Consider the following 13,319-nt stretch of genomic DNA (forward strand, 5'->3'; position numbering starts at 1 on the left):
ACTTCCTCTGTTCCCCATCCTCAGATCCCTAACACTTCCCGTTTCCCTATCCTCAGATCCCTAACACTTCATACACTTAGACACTCACCAGTTTTTCACTCTGCTCAACCATGACTCTCTGTCCTTGGCTGTTCTTACACCAAATAGGCACGTGATCAATTGTCAGCTCTTCGTCAGCGGAGGCAAAGAAGTTCTCCAGAGTCTTACACACGAGCTTGGCTCTTATGAATCCACCCTTCCCTTCAGCAAGGACGGAGTTGACCATGAAAGGTGTTAACTTGAAGAGATTCAACTTCTTCTTCGACTGGTACCTGCAATACCCATCCCCAATGAACAGCACGTGGCTCTCCTGGCTCGGTGCTATTTAACATGTCCTCCACTCTCTCTAATGTCACCAGGAGGTAGCTTCAAGTGCCATGCACAGGCGAGACCAAATGCTTAGCAAGAAAGTTCTGCATGGTCCTTTTCTGACTGGAAACGGCTTTCAGGACTCCCATGTACCAACCTAGAAGAGGAACCAGCTTACAGCAGACACTGCTATTCCACCACGAAGCTGGGCTCCAGGAGGTCCCCAGAGGGACACTCGGAGTTCCCTGATGCCTCTACATCCAGGAGACCTGAGGCAAGTGTGCCTCAGCCAAGTCTTCCTCACTCCCTTCCAAGGAAAGCCTACAACTGATCAGGATTTGTGAGACTCTGAACTTTAAGCAAGTCATTCTGACACTCTGTGCCTCAGTTCCATGACAACACCCCTCTCGGCAAGACGGCATTATATGTAAACAATATGTTGCTACAGGATAAAAGTACAAAAGGCTAAACCTATCTTTTTATTTCCTGCCTGTTAGTGGAGATAACAGCACTACACTTCTCAGGGTCACTGTGGTGTAAGCTCACATGTAATCGTCATGGGAAAACAGTAAGACGCGACCGTGCCAGCGGCAACAGCGCCACTAGTGACAGCAGTACTCACTTCCGCCCTATGTGCCCATAGGCCATGGAATGGAAGGTTTTGCAGATGACGTTGCTGGGGAAGACGCGTTCGGCCTGCTTTGCGATGCTCTTGTTGAACGTCACATACAGAAACCTGCTCTGAGACCACTTCTCTGCGTACTTGACCAGAGTTGAGGTCTTCCCAGTGCCTGAGGAAGCCAGGAGGAAAGGAGGTGACCCTCTGACCAGACAAGACATGCCCAGGGATTCCCCAATCAGGCCTCTGTCTTGACAGCAGGACAGTGACAAGTTTTTCAGTGCTGATAAAAGTAGTGCCACAAAAAGAGCAGCAGATTCGAAGCCGGGTGAAGGTGGGCTGGGTCTCAGCTCAGGTAGGCTCCAGCCTAGGGACAAAGGACAGGCGAACCCCTTGGCCTCATGAGCTGCAGTTTGCTTCTCAGAAATAAGTGGGTATCCCTTAGAGGTAGGGTTCCTGAGGGCAAAAATGCCCCTCAGGACAGGAGGGGAGGGTTAGGGAGGGGGAAAGCATGTCTCCGGAGAGAGACAAGTCCAGTTTTGAATTCTGCCTCCACCACGAATCCAATTATTCAACCTGGGGCAAGGCTCTCTGTGCTTCAATTTCTTCCTCTATAAAATAAGAATAACTAAGCAACCTCACGGAATGCTATTAGGATCAGCACCATGCCAGGCACACTGCAGGCATTTAATACATTGTCGTTGTTAGCAGGGTATTTAGCCACAAAAGGAGCAGGAAGGGATTACAGGTAGAAAAAAATAGCAAATAGCATGAGTGAAGGCTGTGATGAAAGAAGCAGCAAGTACTTCAGGAGGCTATAAGTGGATCGGTGTGGCTGACTGACAGGATAATTGTAGATAATATATTTATGAATGTACGTTAAAACCGAATCCAAGGCAGACCCTCTAGACATCCCCCACAAAACCGGGGAGCTACTGAAACCCTGGGCTGGAGATTAACATACCCTCCCTCTCCAGAAGCCGTCAGTGCCTCAGCAAACATCACAATGCTGGGCTCAATCCCAGGGACATCTACCCCACCAACTAACTGCTGTGAACTACCCGTCAATAGGAATTCTACTGTGGATGTTCATGCAGTGGTCCGGGGAAGCAAGGATTTCTTGGCCAATTGCTTTTGAGATTGATTATTTGATCTGTTATCAAATGATTAGTTGGATGACAGATCAGAGCAAAGATGCCCTGGAGGGTAGCGAGAAGGGGCTGTAGGGAGAAAAGGCAGAAAACCACCACCTGGTGACCCTGATGTGGGCTCCCTTACCTGCAAAGGCCATGATTTTCACCACCTGGAGAGGTTCCATCTTATGATTCAGAATCAGCTGTTGTTCATGTGTAAGTTGGATGGTTTTCTTGCTATAATCATTACAGAAGAGAAATGAGAAAAACAGAAAGACATGAAAAGTCCAGGGGATAGGCTGTCCAAAAACCAAACAGACAAATGGAATATACAAAAGCTGACCAAAAAAAGGCCTCAAATAAAAATGTTCTAAAGCTAGATTATAATGCTGACGCACACTCAGGCAATATCACTGAATTACACTCTTAGGATGGGTGAATTTTACGCAATGCACATTATGCCTCAATGACGTTGCTAAAGTGAAGCAAAATATCTCCCTCCCTAAGTATAAGGAAGAGTCAAGGACAGAAGACAAAACACATGCTGACCGACATATACACATACCCTGGCCAGACAGATGGCTCCTCTTTAACTTTTGTGGCCTGAGTGCAGGAATTCTCCTGAAGATATAGGCAATAGAAAATGTTGTAGTGAATCCTACCAGAAAAAAAAGTAGATTTAGAAAGTTTCAAATTCAAGTCACAATCTGTATTTTATTTTTCCTCAAATGGATTTAAACTCCTTCCCATTTCTAAAAAGAAAATACCTACCACCATTTAATGGAAAAAAAGAAAGAAAAGGATTTAAATATATCTATGGCTGGCAAAGCATTCTCAGATAACACAGTCCTGGGAAAGGTGTAGTTTCTATGTATATCACCAAGAGGAGGAAGCGACCAGGACAGGCTCTTCAGGGAATGAAGGGCACCAGCTATGACTTTAAGAGATAAACAACCAGAAAAGCTGTAAGGACCAGTGGAAGGCAAAGGGAAACACTGCTCCCAGCACTGAGAGTCTTGTTTGAATGACACTCACTACACCTGCGGATAAAAACACCAGCCTCTTTCTAAACCTCAGTGGCTCTGCTGTCTACTTCTTAGGACATGACATTGCTTTAGAAGCATGAACGCATTCTATCATTTAAGGTCCCAAGTAAAGGGACTATGCTATGGATAACAAGACCTGATTACTAAGGACCTAAAAACAACAGCCTCCAAGTCACCAAGAGGGACCAAAGATGATAAAGTTCAATCAGCAGAGGCACAGGACATTGTTAGACTCGTCAGACTCAGCTGGCACATGCCATTCCAAAGCCTCTCCAAGTCTCCCCTCGACTGTGGGGGAGACCAGGGGGTGAGCTTGGACTCGCTCCCCCAACAATCGAGTGCACTGGTCCCCATCCCCAGAGCGAGAAGAGCCCGTCTCCAAGCCTCGACCTCTCCAGTGCAACAAATACCTTTAATAATCCAACATTTCAGATGTGATTATATTATCTCCCAGAAAAAACAGGAAGACACATAGAAACGCAACAAAAATCAACATACATACTGCCATGGACTGAAGTGTGTCCCTTGAAATTCCCATGTTGAAGCGCTACCCCAATGTGGTGTGTGCAATAAGGAAGTAGTTAATGTTAGGTGAGAGTACAAGGGCAGGGCCCTGATCCAGAGGGATCGGGGTCCTCCTAAGAGGAGATGCCACAGTGTTCTCTCCACCCTGTGGGGATGCGGCAAGACGGCAGCCATCAGCAAACTCTTGGACACTTCTGGGGAATCCTGTTCCCTCCTGGTACCTTGCCACTGATGCCTGAGCACCAGTCACTCCCTTGGTGCCACCAGCCACCTTCCTCTCGGGGCTTGCAACTTCCAGGGGCCAGTCTCCCTGGAGAAGGCACCCCTTCCCCCGCCCCACCCCCCACGGTCTCTGCTTCTCCAGGATGGCTGCACAGTCGAGCTACCTGTCCCCATCACTCCAACTCAGGGACAAGGCCCTCCCCAGCTGCCCAGCACACCCTGAGTTTTAGTCTACATTTTTTTTTTTTTTAGAGCCTCACTCTGTCGCTCAGGCTGGAGTACAGTGGAATGATCTCAGCTCACTGCAGGCTCTGCCTCCTGGGTTCAAGTGATTTTCGTGCTTTAGCCTCCCGAGTAACCGGGGAATAGAGACACGCACCACCAAAAATTTCCGGCTAATTTTTGTATTTTTAATAGAGATGGGGTTTCTCCTTGGTGGCCAGGCTGGTCTCCAGCTCCTGGCCTCAAGCGAACTGCCTGCCTCGCCTCCCAAAGTGCTGGATTACAGGTATGAGCCACCGAGCCTGGCTTTATTCTACCTTCTAATCCGGGCCTGTAAGATCGCTCAACTGCTCCTGTCCATCCTTCACAATCTTGTGTTCCCTCCCACCCTTGCCATACTGCACTTTTTCTCTTCCTCACATGTCCCAAGTTCATTCCCATCCTCAGGCCCTTAAGGCATCTACACCTTCTCCTAAACTGCTCTCCCCACAGTTGTGAAACGGCGGCTCCTCCTCCACACTGAGGTTTCACTCAGACACTACCTGCTCAGAGAAGCTTTTTCCACCCCTCTAAAGCAGCATTCCCCCCAGAGCACTCCGTTCTATTTTCTCTGCAGTGCTCATGACTCACTAAAATGCCTTTTCACACATTCACTTACACAGGACCTGTCTTCCCTCACTAGATCAGGAATCTGCTCTAAGCTGTGGACCGGCTCGTGGACAACTATCGGACACGCACAGGTGTTCAGTGTTTGTCAGACGCACACGACTCCCGAAGCACTCCCCACCCTGCTGAGGAAACCATCGGGGCCCCTGTGAATCAGCAGCCCACACGCCACAGCCTCTCCCACGTGATAAGATGGACGAGTCTTCTCCATCCCACAAGTGGGAAATGGAGGAGGCAGAGCCTAACATTTTCCTAGGGAAGCGAGGCCACAGGTGAATAAGGAAGGCTTCTCTTGGCGAGGGGCTTCCCCTAAGGCTGCAGGACCCATGATGGTAAAATCGGCCTTGGTGGTACCTTGCAGCCACCTAGAACTGTACATTCATAACGCGCTCTTACCAGCCTTTCCACATCAAACTCTCCACCCCTGGCTCCTGTAGAAGATGACACTGAGGTGGAGCAGGGTGGGTCCCACAGCCTGCCGGGTGCCAATACTGCTAAGTGGCAGGGCTGGACCTGTGGCCACATGTGGGACTCTCCCGTTATCACAGCATCCCCTCCCCTCCTCCCAGGGCATTACCTATTGCTGATGTTAATCCCCTTCTCCCTCATGGCGTAGAGAAGCACGGCTATGCAGTACAGGGTCTCAGTGACATCTGGCATGGTCACTGTGGAGCTGGGTCTCCGGAGGCAGAAGAGCAGTCGCTGGATGTCATTCACACTGCTGGAGAGGAGCACCACAGCCGCCACCAGGGCCCAGACATTGACACCCTGCAAGCCAGGAGCACAGGGAAGGAGGGACAGCCCAAACACAGGCCATGGTTAATACGAATCACAGCAGGAAGGAGCTGAGCCGGGGGTCCAGCTGCTGGCTACAGACTGTCTGGATTGAAACCAAACTTTCCAAGTGGCATTTGGGAAACAGGGGAGCCCTTCCGTTCACCCTGGACTCCTTCTCATCACTTTCGGAGTTGAGATCTTAGTTTTCTTTAATTAAATAACACAGATGAAGTATCTAACATAGAACCTTGGATACAGAGACAGTCTAAAAATATGAGCTTCCTGTCATCTCATCACTCTACTCTCCAGGCCACGGGGGCTCTCAGGCCTGTAAGTGCTTGGCCGGCCAGAGAAAAACAGCCAGCAGGGGGCGCCCACCCAAGAGGCCAGAGAGACGCAGACACAGGAGAGAGCTGCACGCAGGCTGTGGGGGAAATAAAGTCTGGCAATTCTCCTGCATGATGGTGTTAATTTGCTATTTATTATTAGTAATAACTTTTCATGGTAAGTTAAACAAATATGAAATTATGGAAAGTTTATTCTGTGAAGACAGCATGCTCCTCTTAGCAACGTCTCCATAAATGTTCACTTACACAGAAACAGTTAATAGTGGACACAGATCTTTTTTTTTTTTTTTTGAGATGAAGTCTTACTCTGTCACACAGGCTGGAGTGCAGTCGCGCGATCTCAGCTCACTGCAACCTCCGCTTGCCAGGTTCAAGCAATTTTCTTGTCTCAGCCTCCAGAGTAGCCATGACTACAGGTAGATGCCACCATGCTCGGCTAATTTTTGTATTTTTGGTAGAGACAGGGCTTCACCATGTTGGCCAGGCTGGTCTTGAACTCCTGACCTCAGGTGATCCACCCGCCTTGGCCTCCCAAAGTGCTGGGATAACAGGCGTGAGCCACCACACCCAGCCTTTACCATTCTTAAGTTACTACACGTCTCTGTGTTAAAGAACACATTCCAAGACAGGAACGTCCCATCCCCTTTCACTTCAACCATCCTATGAAAGAAGACCCACTCCACCACCATCAGCAATCTTCTTCTTCAAGAGAAAGAGAAATGCAGTTGCCTGGGTTCCCAGCCCTCTGTGGCCAGCAAAACACACGCAGAGGTTGCACGTAGCCTTGAAGATTAAATCTGGGAACCCCTGAACTGGAAGACGAGCAACAGGGCTGAGATTCAAGGAGACTGAGGGCTATTTCTAGCTTCTCATTACTTCATTGTGTGACTATAGCAAGACCCTTAATTTTTCTGTCCCTTTCAAATAAGCCAAGTTGTCAATAATGGGGTGGGCTGTCTTGTAAAGAAATCCTATTATTAAAAGTGTTCAGAGGCTAGTGACCACTTTTCAGAAATATTTCAGAGAGGATTCCTCAACCAAATGGGAAATCAGACTAAATGATTTTTTTAAATTTCCTCTAAATCTAAGACTCTATAATTATATGGCCTTTTATTTCTCCATTGGGAACAATGACAACATGAATGCTTCAAAGCATTCGGGGATTAAATACAGATATTAAAAATAAATATAAAGTCATCCTCAATTGAACTTTCCCCCAGTGAAATAAGATGCTGCCTTCTCCCGCAGCCTCCAACCTACCCCGGCAGCAGCGCAGAGGTCAGGGAGGTGTTGCCGCACACACGCCTCAGCCTCGGGGAGGAGGGGGTGGTCCCTCAGACTCCACATCACCCTCTCGGGATCCACACTCGGGGAGCACTTAGTGGTGGCTGTGTATCTGTAAGACATGCACGGGAGAGGCCACGAGTAGGGTGACCATAAGCACTGATGTACAAGGAAGACTTCAAAGCCGCCTTCCTTACAACAGGTGAAGCTCACCGTATGAGGTTCAGCACACACAGGTCTGACTCCTTTTCTATGCCACAGTTAGACAGGATGCCGTCCACTTTGCTAACAGCTTGCTCTTCGTTCATCAGGTATCGATGGTACAGCTTCTTCCAAGGAATGAACTATGTAGTTAAAAAACAAAATAACATGAGGCAAAGGCCATTAGAAAGCAGATTAATGAGGTAGGCAGATCACCTGAGGTCAGGAGTTCGAGACCAGCCTGGCCAACATGGTGAAGCCCTGTCTCTACTGAAAAAACAATAGAAAAATTAGCCAGGCATGGTGGCACATGCCTGTAGTCCCAGCTACTCAGGAAGCTGAGGCAGGAAAATCACTTGAACCCGGGAGGTGGAGGTTACAGTAAGCCGAGATCAAGCCACTGCAGTGCACGTTAGCCTGGGTGACAGAGTAAGACTCCATCTCAGGAAAAAAAAAAAAAAAGAAAAGAAAGAAAGAAAAAAAGCAGATAGCAGATTAAGCCACAAACACAGAGATAACCTTTTACCAGTGAAAAGCAATCACAGCTCACAATTCAAAAGCCAGGCAAATCAGGCAGAAATGTTACAGACATTTTTATTGGAAACTAGGAGAACTGGGTCTTGGTCTTGGTTCTAACGCTAACTTGTTATAGTTATAGAATCTGGGAAAAGCTATAGCTTCAGTTTCCCTATCTAAAACATTAGTACACATAGCTCAGAGTTTCAATGAGAACAAAATAATATGAGAGCTGTGGCTATACCAATATCAGACAAAACAGATTGTAAGTCAATTTTGTCTGTTAAATACTGTCGTAAGAGACAAAGGACATAACAATAAAAGGGTCAATTCACCAAGAAGGCATAATAACTATAAATATATATGCACCAAACATTGGAGCTCCTAAATATAGGAAACCACCCCTGACAGAACCGAAGGTAGAAACAAACAGCAACACAATAACAGAAGGAGATTTCAACACCGCCATTTCAATGATGAATGGAACAACCAGACAGGAGATAAATAAGGAAACAGAGGATCTGAACAACACTATGGACTAAGTGGACTGAACAAACATATATAGAATACTCCACCTAACAACAGCAAAATATACATTCCTCTCAAGGGCACTTGAAACATTCTCCAGGATAGATCACCTGTTAGGCCACGAAACAAGTTTCAACAAACTTAAAAACCACTGAAGTTATTATACAACGTATCTTTTTAAATCACAATGGAATGTAACCAGAAATCAACAGTAGGAGGAAAACTGAAAAATCCACAAATACATGGAAATTAAACAACATACTCTTGGCCAGGCACGGTGGTGTATACCTATAATCCCTGCACTTTGGGAGGCTGAGACAGGAGAATCACTTGAGTTTGAGACCATCCTGGACTACAAGGTGAAATCTCATCTCTCCTAAAAATACAAAAGTTAGCCGCGCATGGTGGCGCGTGTCTGTAATCCCAGCTGCTTGGGAGGCTGAGGCACAAGAATCACTTGAACTCAGGAGGTGGAGATTGAAGTGAGCCAAAATCAAGCCACTGCACTCCAGCCTGGGTGACAGAGACTCTGTCTCAAAACAAAACAAAACAAACAAACAAAAAACCACATTCTTAAAACAACCAATGGGTCAAAGAAGAAATCACAAAGAAAATTAGAAAATATCTTGAGGCAAATGAAAATGAAAACATAACATAGCAAAACTTATGAAATGCAATGAATGCTGTTGTGCTGTTTTAACAGAGCAGTTTATAGCTATAAATGCTTACATTAAAACAAACAAACAAAAAAAACGGGCTGGACGTAGTGGCTCACGCCTGTAATCCCAGCAGTTGGGAGGCTGATGGCAGGCAGATCACTTGAAGTTAGGAGTTTCGGAGACCAGCCTGGCCAACATGGTAAAACCCCGTCTCAACTGAAAACACAAATTAGCCAGGTGTGGTGGTGCACACCTGTAATCCCGGCTACTGGGGAGGCTGAGGCAGGAGAATCACTTGAACCCAAAAGGCAGAGGTTGCAGTGAGTCGAGATCGTGCCACTGCCTGCCCTTCAGCCTGGGCGACAGCAGGAAACTCTGTCTCAAAAAAAAAACAAGAGGTCAAGGGAGATATGAGGAACCCTCCAGGTGGGGAGCGTGGGAGGATGAGAGCAACCCAGGGAGGGGAAGGAATGTGCAGTCTGTGGTCAGGACACAGCAGATGAGCTGTAGACAGAACACAGGGAAGCCGTGTTGAGTGGAAGTGAGCGAAGAGGCTGGAGGCATAGGGTGGGGCAGACACGGAAGGCCTTAAATGCCTCTAAGGAGTCTGAATGTCTTCTGAAGGCAAATGGAAACCATTTCTGAAAAGATCCTCTGATTAGAAGCATACATTAAGCAAAGTTACGTGCTTTTAGAGGAAACATCTCCCAACTCCAGCACTCACTCACCAGAGGGTCACTGATGATCTCCCTCCACAGGTGGCACACCAAGCTCAGGTTCCAATAGAGGTCTTCCACCGGGAGGAAGGCAAACACGTGCCTCAGGACCTCACTAGGCAGGCTACAAATGTGGCTTGGTGCTTCCTGGCAGGGCAAGGTCCCAAGAAGCCCATAGTACGAGTCAGGAATGGGATCAGGACCCATGTCCCCAGCATCTTGGTCGGTTTCTCCAGACTCCTCAGAGAGTCGAGACATACTGTCCTCTGCTTCTTGCCTGGCCTCCCTAGGCCTTGTGCATGGCACAGTCAAATGGTGCCGCGGAGCTTTCTTAGAAACTCCATCCCACGGGCTGGTCCCGGTAGCCTGGTTACTCTCTTCCTCAGAGGACCGAGACCGCTTCCTGGAGGGCGGGGCAGACCCTGATGAGCCCAGCCATGCTTCTCCACTGCCTTCCTGAGGCAGTGCACAGCTGCTCTCTGCAGGAAAGATCATGTCACCCTCAGAGTCCTGACAGCTGTCCTGGCCAACAGAATTGCTTTTGGCCATGTCATTGGTGCACAGCCGCTTGCCTGCTAGGAAGAACTCAGGGATACATCTTTGACGTCCCTGACCTGTAGAGATAACCCAAACAGGATGGACAAGAAATGAACGATGACTGTTGACCTGCTATTAACCCAAATAAGACACACTAATTTTCAATTATCTATGTTAACAGAGGAAAGAGATAAAAACACATTTATGGGCCAGCTGATTATATAAATAACTAATTCAAACAATATTTACATTTGGCTCTATCATATAACCAGACACACATTTGCAAAGAGACAGAGACCAGTCTTCGCATGGTGTGAGGGCCAACAATACTCCCTGCAGTAAATACAAGTACAGAGAAACAGGCTACACAGGGAACATCTGAATGGACAGACAAAAAGGAGGTGACTGCTCACAACCACACCGCCACTCACAAAGTGCCCCGCTCCCAATCACAACAGAAAGCCTACATGTGCTTAAGCAGAAATTCACATGCTTGGGGTTATCAGGATTCTGAAAATCTCACTCTTCTCATGTGACAGTGCTAAAACTTTTATTTTTATTTCTTTTTTATTTATGTATTTATTTATTTTTGAGATGGAGTCTCGCTCTGTTGCCCCGGCTGGAGTGCAGTGGCATGATCTTGGCTCACTGCAACCTCCACCTCCCAGGTTCAAGCTATTCTCCTGCCTCAGCCTCCCAAGTAGCTGGGACTACAGGCATATGCCACCACGCCTGGCTAATTTTTGTATTTTAGTAGAAATGGAGTTTCGCCGTGTTGGCCAGGCTGGCCTAGAATTCCTGACCTCGAGTAACCCACTCGCCTCAGCCTCCCAAAGTGCTGGGATTACAGGCGTGAGCCACTGTGCCCAGCTTTTATTCATATTTCTTCCTGTGAAGGTGACACATTAATTTATTCTAAAATAAAAAGGTGAGACTCAGAATTCTCTTTATAGTATTAGAATGGTACCTAATCTGTTCTACATGTTTGTTCAGTGAGCATTTACTAAGCACCAATGATTCCGAGACAAATGTAAAGTGAAAAATGGTTACATTTCCTGACCTCACAGATTTTTCAGGAACATAGGAAAGCCTAAATGGTGATTTCATACATCCCACAGCATTTTCAAACTCCTAAAAATTATTTTTAAATGCCAAAGAAGTAAACACCTTATCAATAATACATAGTTCCTTTCTAAATGGCTGGAACCAAAATACTCACTTTGGAAGAGAATGGACTGAAACTCGGTTTAGCCTTTAACAAAATTTATGAAACTGAAGCAGATATTTTTCTATATTAGTGAAATTTCTAAATTAGTAAAAAAAAAGGAGTAACAGTTATATATATATAATATATATAATATATATAATATATATAATATATATATATATATATAACTGTTAACTCTTTCTTGGGCAATTTGATAGAAACCCAGAGTTTTCACATCACTATTACTATAGGTTAAATCCACATGATCAGGGTTAAATCCTAGAATTTTCTTTTTAAAAAAATATTATTATTATTATTTTAAATAGAGACGGGGTCTCACTATGTTGCCCAGGCTGGTCTGGCAGTTCTGGGCTCAAGCAATTCTCCCACTTCAACCTCCCAAAGTACTGGGATTACAAATAAGGCATGAGCTACTGCTCCCAGCCAAATCCTGGTATCTTCCAACTGTTGAATCCAGTCACATCCACAGTCATTGAGACCTTACCACCTGGTCAGGGCCACCTCACAAGTCCTTGTCAGTAAAGAACTCAAAATAGAGAAGAAACAGACTTCCATATATGGAACAAACTCAGTATCAAACAGGATATAAGTAAGTTTCAAAGTGCCTCATACAGTTGGTTATAGTAGTTCCCACAGCAGGAAAAATACAATAGTTAAAGACAACCAGGCTGGGAGAGGTGGCTCGCACCTCTAATCCTGGCAGTTTGAGAGGTGGAAGCAGGTGGGTCTCTTGAGCCCAGGAGTTTGAGACCAGCCTGGGCAACATAGCAAAACCCTGTCTCTACAAAAAAAAAAATACAAAAATTAGCTGGGCATGGTGGCATGCGCCTGTAAGTCCCAGCTATTTGGGAGGCTGAGGTGACAGGCAGAGGCTGCAGTGAGCTGAAATGGTGCCACTGCACTCCTGGATGACAGAGCAAGACCCTGCCTCAAAAAAAGAAAAAAAAAGGACAACCAGATAATATCTGAGTTGGATTCTGAAATTAGTTGTATCAAAGGGAAATAAGGCAATCTAGATTTATTAACTAAAGTGGGAATTCATTTGGTACCTAGGGGGGACATTCCAGTTGATTTAGCAGAGATAAAATCTGAAGTCAAGGAGCAGGGTTACTGTAGTAGTCCAGGTACTAGGTGACAAAGACCTCAGGATGAAGGAACATTTTGGAGGAAAAATAATGACACATGGACCTAGTGACAGATTGGACAGAGAAGATGAACGAAGAGTCAACTAATCTCAATGTTTCTGGATTGGAATAAGAGTGACACTGGCCCATGTCTTCTATCATTTTACACAAGCTAATGGGATTCATTCCATCACACTTTTCCGGAGCTTTTACGAACTATGATAATAGGATAGAATTTTCATGGAAAACTCAGTGGGGTGCGGTGGCTCACGCCTATAATCCCAGTACTTTGAGAGGCCGAGGTGGGTGGATCACCTGAGGTCAGGAGTTCGAGACCAGCCTGACCAACATGGAGAAACCCTGTCTCTACCAAAAGAAACAAAATTGGCATGCACCTGTAATCCTAGCTACTTAGGAGGCTGAGGCAGGAGAATCACTTGAACCTGGGAGGCAGAGGTTGCAGTGAGCCAAGATCGCACCATTGCACTCCAGCCTGGGCAACAAGAGTGAATTTCTGTCTCAAAAAAAAAAAAAAAAAAAATTTTCATGGAAAAGTCACAAATAATAAAGAAAGTGTCAAGCTATTGCATCAAGACTACAAAGTCACAGCAGCAATATTTA

General features: G+C 46.1%; 1 protein-coding gene across 8 annotated transcripts in view; it reads right to left on the reverse strand.

Annotated features, from left to right (window-relative positions):
• Window positions 1-13,319, reverse strand: part of FBH1 (F-box DNA helicase 1) — a 47,893-nt gene that overhangs the window by 21,512 nt on the left and 13,062 nt on the right. For all 8 annotated transcript variants that reach the window (XM_023230551.1, XM_023230557.1, XM_023230552.1 and 5 more), the window contains 8 exons: window positions 9,822-10,423; window positions 7,403-7,533; window positions 7,166-7,301; window positions 5,359-5,549; window positions 2,666-2,758; window positions 2,246-2,337; window positions 971-1,139; window positions 89-311 (listed from right to left, as the gene is read on the reverse strand). In XM_023230551.1, the coding sequence (XP_023086319.1) occupies window positions 89-311; window positions 971-1,139; window positions 2,246-2,337; window positions 2,666-2,758; window positions 5,359-5,549; window positions 7,166-7,301; window positions 7,403-7,533; window positions 9,822-10,423 (1,637 nt within the window). The remainder of the gene's footprint in view (window positions 1-88; window positions 312-970; window positions 1,140-2,245; window positions 2,338-2,665; window positions 2,759-5,358; window positions 5,550-7,165; window positions 7,302-7,402; window positions 7,534-9,821; window positions 10,424-13,319) is intronic.

Source organism: Piliocolobus tephrosceles, chromosome 9, assembly GCF_002776525.5.
Source record: "Piliocolobus tephrosceles isolate RC106 chromosome 9, ASM277652v3, whole genome shotgun sequence".
Classification (NCBI taxonomy): domain Eukaryota; kingdom Metazoa; phylum Chordata; class Mammalia; order Primates; family Cercopithecidae; genus Piliocolobus; species Piliocolobus tephrosceles.